Below are 13002 nucleotides of genomic sequence, written 5' to 3'. Positions count from 1 at the left end.
CTGCTACAAGTTAAATCAGGACAGCACTGGGAAGTTCCTGAACAATGAATACAATTAATTGCAACTTTATACTTTTGTTGTAATCCTAATTGGTGTACCGAGTTAGTGGGCGTGAATCCCACTAAAATCAGAGGTCGTATCTGTGCATAATTCATGATGGGACTAGGTTTGGGGTGGATCTAATAGAATACGGTCAATATTCTCTTCTGGAAAGCTTAAGGTTTTGAAATGGGCTATTCTTCTTGTGGGAACAACATTCTCTCGCTCTCTTTTTATTTTGTTCTCATTACAACTTGTTCCTAAGGGGCAACTTGAGCTAGAGTATGCACACAAGATCACTTCATATGGGCTTATTACCCCTTAGCACACTTAAGTTAAAATGCCTTTTGTTTTTGTGATAAGAAGGGTCAAATGATTGGGGTTGCTTTCAGATTGTTGCTATTTAGCAGGTTACAATGAGCAAATTCGGGTTGCATAATAAAAGTGGATTTGGTGCAATTGCCCAACAAACTTACCACCTCCCTGGAGTTTTTGCGGTAAGGAAAGTGATAGGAAAACACACTAGAAAGTGCGGGATAACAATTGCTTGAATCAACATTATATAACTTCACTGCAAACAAATCAGGATGAAGGCCCAGTAAACAGGTTGTCTTGCAGCATTCAGAGTCATGCCCCCTCACTCTTTCACTGTCTGTGGAACAGCAAGTCTAATTGATCAAGAAAGATGGCAGTGGCGTGGGGAAGTGTTTGTTCCTTTTAGCACACAGATCTTGTGCATGTGTTGCGTTGTGATTTTAGGCTAGGCTAATTGTGTAATTGTGATTGTGAGTAGGCTAGCATCCACATACTCAGCCTGAAATGATAGGAAGGGGTTGCGAGGTAGCCTGTGTCACGCAAAACAAGAACCTCATTGCATGGAATAAAGTGGGACTGACACTTCCCGAACACGGCAATTGCACAAGCTGCCATTTGAATCTCTCACTTTGCTTTCACAGCTAGACCTGCAGCTCTGCATCCATGCCAAAAATGATCTGTATGTCATATGCATCTCTTTGCTTCCAGGGTATTCTGTTTTCAACTCCTGAGTGTTTGAAGGCTCCCCATGACTTAGTAAAGCTGTACTTGCATGAATCCAGTCGTGTTTACCGGGATAAGATGGTTGATGAAAAGGACTTTGTCCTCTTTGATAAACTACAGACAGAGACTGTGAAGAAGTTCTACGATGTAAGTGATGCAGGCCCATTTCAGTCGCTTACCTGAAGCAAAAGTCATATGTAGAGTGATGAAGAGGGTGGTATGCCTGTTTTCTCCTCCATCGTGGGAACAGAATCTTTGACCTGGATAAGCATCATGTTATTTGAGTGTCTCTGTATCCAAGTAACCATTACACAGAATTGACCATTACACCAAAATGTAAAAGGGAGGTGAACTGTGCTGTGTCTGAAAGCAGGGGCTGGGGTGAGAGCCTGATCATAAGCATATAATTTTTATTTTTTTATTCCCCCCCCCTCGTCAACAGACAACAGATCATGCATTTCTATTTGCTTGTTTGTTTTTTGTTTTGCTGGATTTGGATGGGCTTCATCTTTTCTGAAACCGAACATTGTGTTTCTTTGTTCTTTCTCATTAGGAAATAGAGGACACCTTGGAACAGGCTAGGAAGATGAACATGTTTTGTCATTTTGTAAAAGGCATTGGAGAGCCCAAGTACATGCCTGTTCAGAGCTGGGAATCACTGAATCAGATTCTGGTGGAAGCCTTAGAGAATCACAACGAGGTCAACTCTACTATGAACCTGGTGCTGTTTGAAGATGCCATGTGCCATGTGTAAGGGGGATGTTTTGTTTGGAGTGCTTCTGAGCTTTCTCTCGCTTGGGGATGGGCATGGTGGTGTGTCTGCAACCCACCTCAAAGTGGTGGGGAGATGGGTGGACAAAGGCTTTTGAAAAACAATATTCAAGTTCTTTGTTTGGACAATGGATACTAAAATGTTATTGCTTGTCAATCTGGGGCTTCAGGAAGGCCACATTATATAAACATCAGGATAAGAAAAAGACACTTATAAATATATTTGTTGAGGATGGTTTGATACATGCAGTGAGTGGTTTTCCAGTTGCCTATGGGCTTTGATTTTAGTTGTTCGAGAAGCAAGGATGCTGAGACTGCCCCAAATGCATGTTCTTCAGAACGCCAGATCACACACAAACCCCATCTCTCCCAGCTGTTACAAAATGATATTTCTTTCATTAGAAAGGGGCGGGAGGGGCAGTCTAACTGTTTCTGCAACTCCAGGCAACAAATTCAATCACTGTCACAAAAGCGAACAATGCATACAAAACTTGCTGCTCGCCTCCTTTGTGTGCTGGGGAGTGTAGCGTCCTTTTATTTCCCGCACCAGAGGGCCTTGATGTTTAATACAGTCGTAGTGGCTCTGCATGCCACAGTGCTTTTATTCCACTTGGTTACTAGAGAGCATTTTATCTTGAGTAGTTTCGTGCCGACCAGGCTGTACTAGGACCTGGTGTTCAGTGCACAAAGGCAGGCACCCGCAGTGATGTTGTGTGTCATGCTTGTAAAAGGAAAGCTGCCACGTTCGCTCACAGAGCCTCCCTGCATGTTACAGACAGGTGCCAGACCCATCCTGTTCCCCCCCACCCAGGTTGTAGCCTGGCCTTAGATGACAGTGAAGGGTTCTTGTTCTTCCTTGAAGAGCAGAATGTTGTGACTGAGGTCAGAGTCACGTGACCCCTTTCACGGGAATCCGCCTAGAGTGGCTGGGGAAACCCACCCAGATGGGCGGGGTACAAATAATAAATTATTATTATTATCTTTTAGCCTTGGCAAAAAAAAAAAAAAAAGGTAGCAGAAGCTACTGGTACTTGCACAAATGAACCATATAAAATGATGAATTTGCCATCTCATGCTGCATGCTATTAGCTGCTTCTTTTTGCATTGAATGGCAGAAGGCATAGGCCACATGACCGGCTTCCTAACAGATGAAATGTTGCTTGGATTGAAGAAGGTGACCACAAAATCGGCTAAGTGATTTGGCCCCTGCTTCTTATTCCAGGTCCTGGACAGCTGGAAAAGTCTTCTCCTGTAAACTTGCCCACAAAAGATTTGCAGATCAGACCCTTGTTATATTATGGCTCCCTCATCATGAGAGGTTATTCATTTATTTAGAGTGGTCTGTGGGGACCCAATGCTGGTCCTTTTTGATGGCTGCTCCAGGCCTCTGACATTCCTTGTCTAAGGAGACCCGTCAAAATCCATTCCTGCAAAAGTTTTCAAGAGAAATAAAGATCATTGTTAGCCGCTTTGAAAATAGGCTTTTAATATGAATGCCTTTCTTTAAATCTCCAACACCTTCTTGTTCTTACTGTATTTGATTTTATTTCCTTTTCTGTAGAGAGCACAATCTATTTTATGATATTTGGCTTTATTGCTTGCATTTGTTGCTTTTGTTTTTGCATATCAGCTCTCATATAAATGCAGCCTTGAGTGCCTTGGCAGATAGCTGGGTTATAAATAAACACCTCCTTTACCCTTAGCAGGTATGAATTGAACGTTAGACATACAAGAAGCGAAGTTAGGTTTTAATAGCTGAATCAGTAGCTCAGAAGCTGAAATCCATCTTCACTAACCACTAAAGGGTTTTGAGCCCTTCCTTTGCAAGCTCATAACTTTAATAATTGCTGGGCTTTGTCAAGGTTTGTTCACGTCTCCAGGCAAAACAAATAGCTTTGTATGCAGGCAGCCAGACATCATCGGTGCCATGCACTACAAGAATGACGGTGTAATCCAAATGAATGAAAGTGATGATTTCTTTGTGATATTTACTGGTACGTTTACTATGTACCAAGGAGTTGTAGTGACTATAAGGCAGCAAAATGCAAGGACAGTGTAGAGAACAATGTCCTTCAAGGTCAGATTGTACTTCATGGGCCACATCACATCATACTTAGAATGTACCAATACAGCAACATACCTCCATGCCTATGAACAAATGTAGCTCCTTATTCTGTCACCCAGTGATTTGGGTTGCATGCACTAGCCTGGTCTCATATACTCCCCTCTCCTCCTCCAGTGTGGCTAAGACGAGGTGCAAATGGAAAGCTTTGCTTCTATTTTCAGTTAATCATGGATTATTATGGTGTTCAAACCCTAAACTATTATAGTCCAGAGACATTAGCCTGAATGGCAATGATTTGCTTGCAAGGGGATAGAGATAATACGTTCTCCTCTTGCGCCTAGGAGAAAACTCCTAGATGGGTTAGTACCTGCTTGAGATTGGTGGGTAGTTCCTACCTCTTAGGAAGTATCTCTTCTGCGCTGCCTTCCTGCTGGTTCCAGAACCATGATAAGTTCATTAAGCAAGAACTCTGGTTTCATTAAGTTTCAGATTCCACAAGATATGTAAATCAAAGGCACTGGCAATTGAACTGCTTATTAGCATACTAGATTACATAGATTGTTATAGTTGTGTTTCCAAAAAATGCAGTTAGGTTCAGTCCATGCTGGAGAGGTGCAAAGGCATATAAATCCCATTTAAGAGGCAGAAAAAGTGATGAAAGAGGACTCAGAATGCTACTAATTGGGTATAGATTTACTGGTGTTTCTATTCAGGTGTCATAATGGGTTGAAAATTTGAACCTAGTTCTGAGTATAACAGGAGATACCCCTAATGCCATATACTGAAATGTACCACAGAGGAAAAACGCTATAATACAAAGTGGTTGTGTACCATCCTATTTAGCTGCCGTATCAATCGTATCCTGGAATCTCCCAGAGGTAATGCGCTACTGGTTGGTGTGGGAGGAAGTGGCAAGCAGAGCCTGACGAGATTGGCAGCTTTCATTAGCTCACTGGAGGTCTTCCAAATCACCTTGAGGAAAGGCTATGGGATTCCTGACCTGAAGGTGAGCAGCTCATAAAAGTGGGGGTGAAAATAAACTTAAGTTTATCTGTTAGCTTAGAATAAGACTCTGTTTAGAATTTAATGTGTTTTAAATTGCTCTGTGCAAAAGAAACACTTATGCTGAAAGCCCTGTTTCACAAGGAGATGTTCTTGCACAGGGCTTTGGCTGATGGGACTCATTAGTTGAATCCCACCCAGTGATATAACTTCAGTAGTTTCAAGACAATGAGTTGATCCAAAGTTACATAAAGGTCCATACAACAGCGCTGCCTCAGAATGCATGTGAGGAGTTTTAGTTTGAAAGTGTTCCTAAATTGAGTTCTCCCGGCCTATTCCTAACCTAATCAGGTTCCTAGGCTGGAAACCTTCCATTTGTAGAGAGCTTTTAATTTCAGTGTACATTTAAATAAGCATTCACCCCATACTTACTTTCTGTAGTGGTATAATCTCATGGGCAGAACTACAAATCTTTGCTGAACATTTGAATCTGTTTTAAGAAAGATCAGTCATTAAGGAAAGTTCGTCATAGACTGGCAGATGGAATGACAAGAGAATTTTAATTATACATTTATTTTTTTCTTTAAATACCAGTGTTGAAGAGGAGTGTATAAGGAAGACGTGAATATTCAGAGTAGTGGTGTTGTCCAGTTATTGATCTTCTAATAAAGCTTTGCAATGAGACTTTAATGACTATTGTGACTCAGACAATAATGCTGAGCTTTGATATTATGCATCTTGGGATAGAATGTGAGGTTATATATTTCCTTCCCACAGTTTCATGTGTGTACAACAATACTCAGTAGGATCTGCAATGTGGTTAAAAATGTATGCAATTTATTCTGCAGGCATACCAGCATATTTGGTTGAATTCTGAATTTAGGCATCAGCATGGTTGGAATATCACCTCATAGCAGATAGCCGAATTTTTGGTGCTTCGATATACATGCCTTTTCCTTTCTTGTATCTGCAGGCAGACCTGGCAGCACAGTACATAACAGCAGGTCTAAAGAATGTTGGTACCGTCTTCCTCATGACGGACGCTCAAGTGGCCGATGAGAGGTTTTTAGTTTTGGTAAATGACTTGCTTGCTTCAGGTATGGATCTTGGCAATTTGAATATCTAGGCAGACAAACCAAGAGCAAATCAAAATTGTGAAATGTTTTCCAGAGAACACACATAAATCAGATCCAGCTGCAAACTTTATTCCAAGGAACAGTTTTCTTTATAGCAGGAATGAGGGAGCCCTCTGGATGTGTTGGGCTACGACTCATATCATCCCTGATCATTGCCCATGCAGACTCCAGCTAAAAGGAGTTGGAGCCTGACAGTATCTAGAAGGCCACAGATTTCCTGTTCCTATTTCAGAATCCATCTTTCATGCGGGTGTGCACACATGCGCACACACGTTCACAATGCTACCTACTTACCTGGAAGTAAACTATTGGAATGTGAGCACAATGAGTTGCATACACTTAACTCATCCTTTTACCATAAGGTATTCTGCTTCCTCATCAGGCTGTCCCCTCCTTATCCTCTCCTTGTACCCCCTCCAATCTGCTCTATAGAGTTGGGGGGAAACCACAGAGCAGATTGGAGGAGGGGGGCGGAGGTGGAGGGGAAGTTCTGTTGTTGTGCAAGTGGAAGTCCTTATGTTAATGAGATGACTTCTTTAGATAAAACCCTGGAGAAGGCCATCCATGGTAGATGCCATGACTATAATTCAAGACTCACTCAGATCAGCTTAGATCAGCTGGTGACTGGGTTTTTGTTATGTCCCTAAACATACGGCCCATTCCTTTCAGACAGCAATAGCATTTTTCTTGCTATTTTAACTCAAACAATAACCCTGAAGATTTTTACTCCCCTACTGACTTTGCATGCTCCATGTATTCTTTCCCCCTCTCATCTTCCTGTTTTTATCTTTTATCAACATGTTGAGCTGTGTTTTAAGAATTTTATTGTGCTTTACTGTTGGTTGGCTTGTGATATTGCTGTTGTGATATGTTTGTTTTGTTGTGATTTTAATTGTTGTAAGTTGCCTGATGTAGAATCCTAGAACTGGAGAATTGGAAGGTACCCAGAGGGTCATCTTGTCCAGCCCCTGCAATGCAGGAATCTCAACTAAAGCATCCATGACAGATGACCATCCAACGTCTGCTTAACCCCCCCCCCCCCAGTGAAGGAGAGTCTACAACCTCCCAAGGGGGGGTTGCACTGTCAAATAGCTCTTACTATCAGAAAGTTATTTCTGATGTTTAATAGGACTATGAATGTTTTAGAAAGATAAAAAGATATACAGGCCTGGTTCTCACATGATGCTAAAATATGTGTCCTCTCTGGCACAGCCATGAGGAAGATTATTCATTATGTCTGAATCCGGACAAAGAGTGGTTAGTTTGGCAAAATGGCCAACCTCAGACTGTGATTTATGATCCCGGCTTGATTCCCTCATGCACAAAAGTTCCTGATTCAGGTGAAATGAGTGATTGGGTTAGCTGCTAATGGAAGCAAAGGGCCCCAGTCTTTACCATGTGGCCACACCAGAGAGCTCATGAGCCCAAAGTGCTCTTTTCCATAATGTCAGAATACAAACATAGCCTCTTTGGTGCCTATTTGGTATATAGGTATAGTGGTAACTTTGGATGTTTCCGCCTTGGCTGCAAGAAACGATTTACATCCGGGATGTGGAATGATGACAAATGGCTCTTTCTGTAATGCTGATTTTCAGTTTGCACCTCACTGTTTCTTCTGTTCCTTTGCTTTATTTCTTTATCTTGGGAGATGTGCTAACAGCCCCAAGGTGCTTCTTGGTGTACTCTTTCTATTTTATCAAATACCTACTGTAGAAATAATTCAGCTGTAAGGTTAGTCCCTGTGGGCTTACCTAGAGGCCCATTGAGACAGAATCAAGTGGGCTTATTAGTATGGTTATAACTGTTTGCTTTGGACTCCTTCCCACTCAACAGCTGTGTGAAGATGTTCTGCTCTGTGCAGAATTCATGTTACCAATGATGCAAAGATCACAATGGGTAAAATTACTTCTTTGTTTCCAGGAGAAATTCCTGATCTTTTTCCTGATGATGAAGTTGAAAATATCATTGGTAATATGAGAAATGAAGTAAAAGCCCAAGGATTGATGGACACCAGGGAGGCCTGTTGGAAATTCTTTATTGATAGAGTTAGACGGCAGCTCAAGGTAGGACTGTGTGGTCCCCAAGGACCAGTCATCTGCTGATGCTTTTCAGTTATGCTTTGAAAAATAAAGGATCTTGTGCTTCCCACAGCTATTTCTGTTGGCTGGCTTTTTGCAATAAATTTACTAAGCAATTTCCTCCCGAATGTATTCACATTTGAGTGCTAAGAAAATGTGAAATCCCTGCAACAGAAACATAAAATCAAGGGAAATTGTCTGGATCCTACCTAAAACACGAGTAAGAACCACACATGTATTTGGGGGGTGGGGGAGGGGAATGACTGTGTGGCAAAGCCCTTAGATAAGTGTACCTTCTGTTTCTGAACTGTGGATCTGTGCCATGCATTTTTTGGAACTTGCTGTAAGTCAGCTTATGGCATGGCTTGAAAGCTGTAAGGACAAGCCGTACCACTGGAACGTTTTTGTGTGGTGTATGGTAAAGGTAAAAAAGGTGAAGGAGCCCTGGATGGTTAAGTCCAGTCAAAGGCGACTATGGGGTGTGGTGCTCATCTTGCTTTTCAGGCCGAGGGAGCCGGCATTTGTCCACAGACAGCTTTCTGGGTCATGTGGCCAGCATGACTAAACTGCTTCTCACACACGAAGGACCGTGCCGAGTGCCATAGTGCATGGAAACTTTGCTTATCTTCCCGCTGCAGCGGTACCTATTTATCTACTTGCACTGGCATGGACTGTAGCCTGCACTGTGTGAGAGAAGGGAGGCAATCAAACCAGTCAAACAAATCCTTCCCTCCTTGAGAAGTGTATTGCTGCCACCCAGTTGACACCTTTCCCTCAGTTTGCCTCTGCTAAATACCATATTTTTTGCTCTATAAGACTCACTTTTTCCCTCCTAAAAAGTAAGGGGAAATGTGTGTGCGTCTTATGGAGCGAATGCAGGCTGCACAGCTATCCCAGAAGCCAGAACAGCAAGAGAGATCGCTGCTTTCGCTGCGCAGCGATCCCTCTTGTTGTTCTGGCTTCTGAGATTCAGAATATTTTTTTTCTTGTTTTCCTCCTCCAAAAACAAGGCGCGTCTTATGGTCTGGTGCATCTTATAGAGCGAAAAATATGGTAGTCCTTTAACCTTTTGTTACCTACCTCCTATACTGTGCAGAGTCGTATGGCAATTAACTCTTAGTTAACCCCCCCCCCCAAACAATGATTTTACTTATGGTTCTAGTAAGGCAACAAGTTTTAAAAGGTTTTTTTGGTTGGGGGAATAAAATTTTACAGCTTGAGTAGATACCCAAGAGAGCAAATAAAAAGTGAACAGAGATCAACACATCCAGCTGTATCTATTATAGACTTGTGCCCCTTATCAAACTAATATTTAACCATTTGCATCCACCAGGACAGATTCTGTATGTTTGTGGTCTTTGTTTCTCCTGCTGTCTTCTAACAGCTTGGGCTCTCTTAAAGCATTTTGGCCCTTTCTCTCTCTTGCAGCTCTTCACATTTTTGTTTCTACATTTTCTAGATTGTTATCTGTACAAAATTTGTGCAATTAGTTATGTACAATCAGTTAAAAAGTTTTTCTGATTAAATTTCTTTCTCCACGTTACCACTTTGTCTCTAGACTGAACTTTTGAATTTCCTGTGCACAACATCCTGAGCAAAAACTTCCTCTTGTGTTTTTAACCTTCCTCTGAGCTTTTGATCTCCCAGTGCAGGGGAATGTCTAAAGCAGTGGTGTCCAAACTTTTTTCAAAGAGGGCCAGATTTGATGAAGTGAAGGGCTGTGAGGGCCAACCAAAGGGCCAAACAACGGATTAGGCCCCCAAAACATACTTTGGACATGGCTGGTATAAAGCAAATGTCACCATTTTACAACCAAATACTGAACACAAAATGGCTGAAAGTCCTACTTCTTCAAATCTTGCTTTCTCAGTTTCTCAGCATCTGTTTTCTGTTCCTTCAGGTTGCTCTTTGCTTTTCCCCAGTGGGGAACAAGCTGAGAGTTCGTAGTCGGAAGTTCCCAGCCATTGTTAACTGTACAGCAATAGATTGGTTCCATGAGTGGCCCCGAGAAGCTCTGGAGTCAGTCAGCCTGCGCTTCTTGCAAGGGACAGAAACTATTGAGGTAAGCAATTATTTGAGGACTGCTTCCCACATACAGATAGGTAGCCGTGTTGGTCTGCCATAGTCAAAATAAAAAAAATCCTTCCAGTAGCACCTTTAAGACCAACTAAGTTAGTTCTTGGTATGAGCTTTCGTGTGCAAGCATCTCCCATTCCCACACCATTTCGTGTGCAAGCATCTCCCATTCCCACCACCCTTCTGAGTAATACCCCTCCCCACCTTCTCACTATATAGAAGGATCTGGCAACTTCTGTTTCAGTGTATCTGAAGAAGTGTGCTTGCACACGAAAGCTCATACCAAGAACTAACTTAGTTGGTCTTAAAGGTGCTACTGGAAGGATTTTTTTTATTTTGCTTCCCACATAACTTCTTTCCTTTACTGAGATTCAAAACCCAAGGAGGTCCTTGAGAAGATAATACACGCAAAGCCCAACTTCTGGAATGCCATTGCTGCAGTTGTGAGGCTTGGTAACTAAGCTGCTATATTATTTCAGGCCTGTTCATGGGGCATTTAGCCATCTGGCTCAAAATATTTCCTCTTCCATTTTATTTTTAGGCTTCAGTGAAGGAATCCATAAGCAAGTTCATGGCTTATGTGCACACCAGTGTTAATGAAATGTCCCGTTCTTACCTGAGTAATGAACGTCGTTATAACTACACCACCCCCAAGTCATTCTTGGAACAGATTAAGCTCTATCAGAATTTGCTGCTTAAAAAGGAGAAAGAACTGACAGCAAAAATGGAGCGGCTAGAGAACGGCCTGCAGAAGCTTAGCAGCACATCTGCACAGGTGAGGAGGCCTTTGTTGCTAAGTGGGATGCAAAGTAATGCAAATATTGTAAAGGTTGGAGATGAAAAGAATATCTATCTATCTATCTACACACACACACACACACACACACACACACACACACTCTCACACTCACATACAAATGACTTCCTTCTTCATTATGGCATCCTGTACCCTTTAGAAGCACATATGAAACAAACAATTTATATGTGTGGGGTCAGTTGTGTGGGTCTTTTCTGTATTACTATTACTGTGTATCTTAGACTGCTGTTTGCCTGTATGTGTGTGCAAAGAGGACTACCTTCAGCCTTACGTTTATAAATTGGATTTATATAAATTGTTGTTTGCTATCTGTAATGAATTTGGGGTGTGTGTGTGATACATTAACAGGGCAGTTTGCCTCACCCCTGCCATTGTCAAGCCGAGTGCTTTCCTCCCAGAAGCACTGCACCCTGCTGCTTTCACAGATCAGATAATGAGGTGGATGGGCTTGTGGGCTGATTAAAAAACTGGAGCTGTGCCAGAACGTAGGGTGAATTCAATTCCTGCTCTACATCGTCTTGTTCTTTTTACTGAAGCAACTGCTATGCTCCTTGAAGAAGGACGATATTAAGAGCCAGTTTGCATATAGCACTAAGCTAAACCACAGCTAAGCATGAACAAGTTAAGCATGTGTGTACGCAAAGCAATAAATTGTGGATGTTTTGGTCCTCTTCTGGTACTGTTGGAAGCTAAGCTGTGTAGAGTTGCATGCAAAGTCAGCCTCGTGGTTTGCCTCACTTCAGACAAACTATGAGCTCAAAGTTGGTTCTTTTTTCCTTTTGCAATAGACATTTATTGAAAGCCCCCCCCCCATAGAATATTGTATTCCATGACATATAAACCATAACATTATAAAAAGAAAACATTGGTACAAGTGAGACACATTGCAAAGTAGAGGTGAGTACTGTACTGCGAACATTACATTTGGATAAAACCTACATAAACCAATGTATATGAAATTGAGCAAGGGACTAAACATTCTTGAGTATCATATCAGACCAGAGAGGACAATGTGAATCTGGCAAGGTGGAGGAAGGAGAGAGAGCCACCTCAATGAGTTACAAATTTAGTAAAAAGGTAAAAGGAAGAGGTAAAGGGGACCCCTGATCATTAGGTCCAGTCGTGACCGACTCTGGGGTTGCAGCACTCATCTTGCTTTATTGGCCGAGGGAGCTGGCGTACAGCTTCTGGGTCATGTGGCCAGCATGACCAAGTCGCTTCTGGCGAACCAGAGCAGCACATGGAAACGCCATTGACGAAGAAGGACTTCTTAATATTTATCCCTCTAATTTGACATGATCAGTTACTTTTTCTACAACCAAGGTTTGTTCTTGGCTTACCTGTTGTGTTGTTTTTTTTGTGGGGGATGAACCGCAAGCCCAGGTTCACAAGTTGCTCTTCGTACCCGCACACTTGTTCACTCGTGCAAAACAACGAACATCTGCTGGCATACTGAAAATGCCAAGGGCTGCGGGCAGGCTGCCAGAGAAAATATCTCAAGCAGCTGTGAGCCCTGTAAGTCCTATGTGCACCCAGAAATCTATTCTCAGTGGTTATTCCACCCCCACTTTGTGAATCTTTTAGAGCTGCGTTGTTTTATCATGTATCTCATGAAGTGGACTCCAGTCTACAAAAAATTATGAAACTGTCAATTTTGGTTTCTCTCAGTTTCTCATTTCCCCCAATCTTAAATTTAGTTCTCCATATTTCCACATCAGTTAGTGTCTTTTCTTAGAATGGCAATGGCGTCCACTTGAGAAGTGCCGGAACTGAGTTCCTGGGAGCTCCCCCTGAAAAAAAGCCCTGGCTTCCCTGATCTTCACAGTACAGTGGTACCTCGGGTTAAGAACTTAATTCGTTCTGGAGGTCCATTCTTAACCTGAAACTGTTCTTAACCTGAGGTACCACTTTAGCTAATGGGGCCTCCCGCTGCCGCCGCGCCACCAGAGCATGATTTCTGTTCTCATCCTGAAGCAAAGT

General features: G+C 42.3%; 1 protein-coding gene across 1 annotated transcript in view; it reads left to right on the top strand.

Annotated features, from left to right (window-relative positions):
• DNAH9 (dynein axonemal heavy chain 9) overlaps positions 1 to 13002 on the top strand; it is a gene marked incomplete at its 5' end in the record, with an annotated part of 193033 nt that overhangs the window by 93051 nt on the left and 86980 nt on the right. The window contains 7 exons of the mRNA XM_080993517.1: positions 1063 to 1224; positions 1631 to 1827; positions 4757 to 4919; positions 5889 to 6012; positions 7972 to 8114; positions 10030 to 10191; positions 10747 to 10980. Of these exons, the coding sequence (XP_080849643.1) occupies positions 1063 to 1224; positions 1631 to 1827; positions 4757 to 4919; positions 5889 to 6012; positions 7972 to 8114; positions 10030 to 10191; positions 10747 to 10980 (1185 nt within the window). The remainder of the gene's footprint in view (positions 1 to 1062; positions 1225 to 1630; positions 1828 to 4756; positions 4920 to 5888; positions 6013 to 7971; positions 8115 to 10029; positions 10192 to 10746; positions 10981 to 13002) is intronic.

The sequence above is a fragment of the Podarcis pityusensis genome, assembly GCF_964106645.2.
Source record: "Podarcis pityusensis genome assembly, chromosome: 2".
In the NCBI taxonomy this organism is placed as follows: Eukaryota; Metazoa; Chordata; class Lepidosauria; order Squamata; family Lacertidae; genus Podarcis; species Podarcis pityusensis.
Note: the sequence above shows the minus strand (reverse complement) of the source record. Positions and strands in the feature narration are given on the sequence as shown.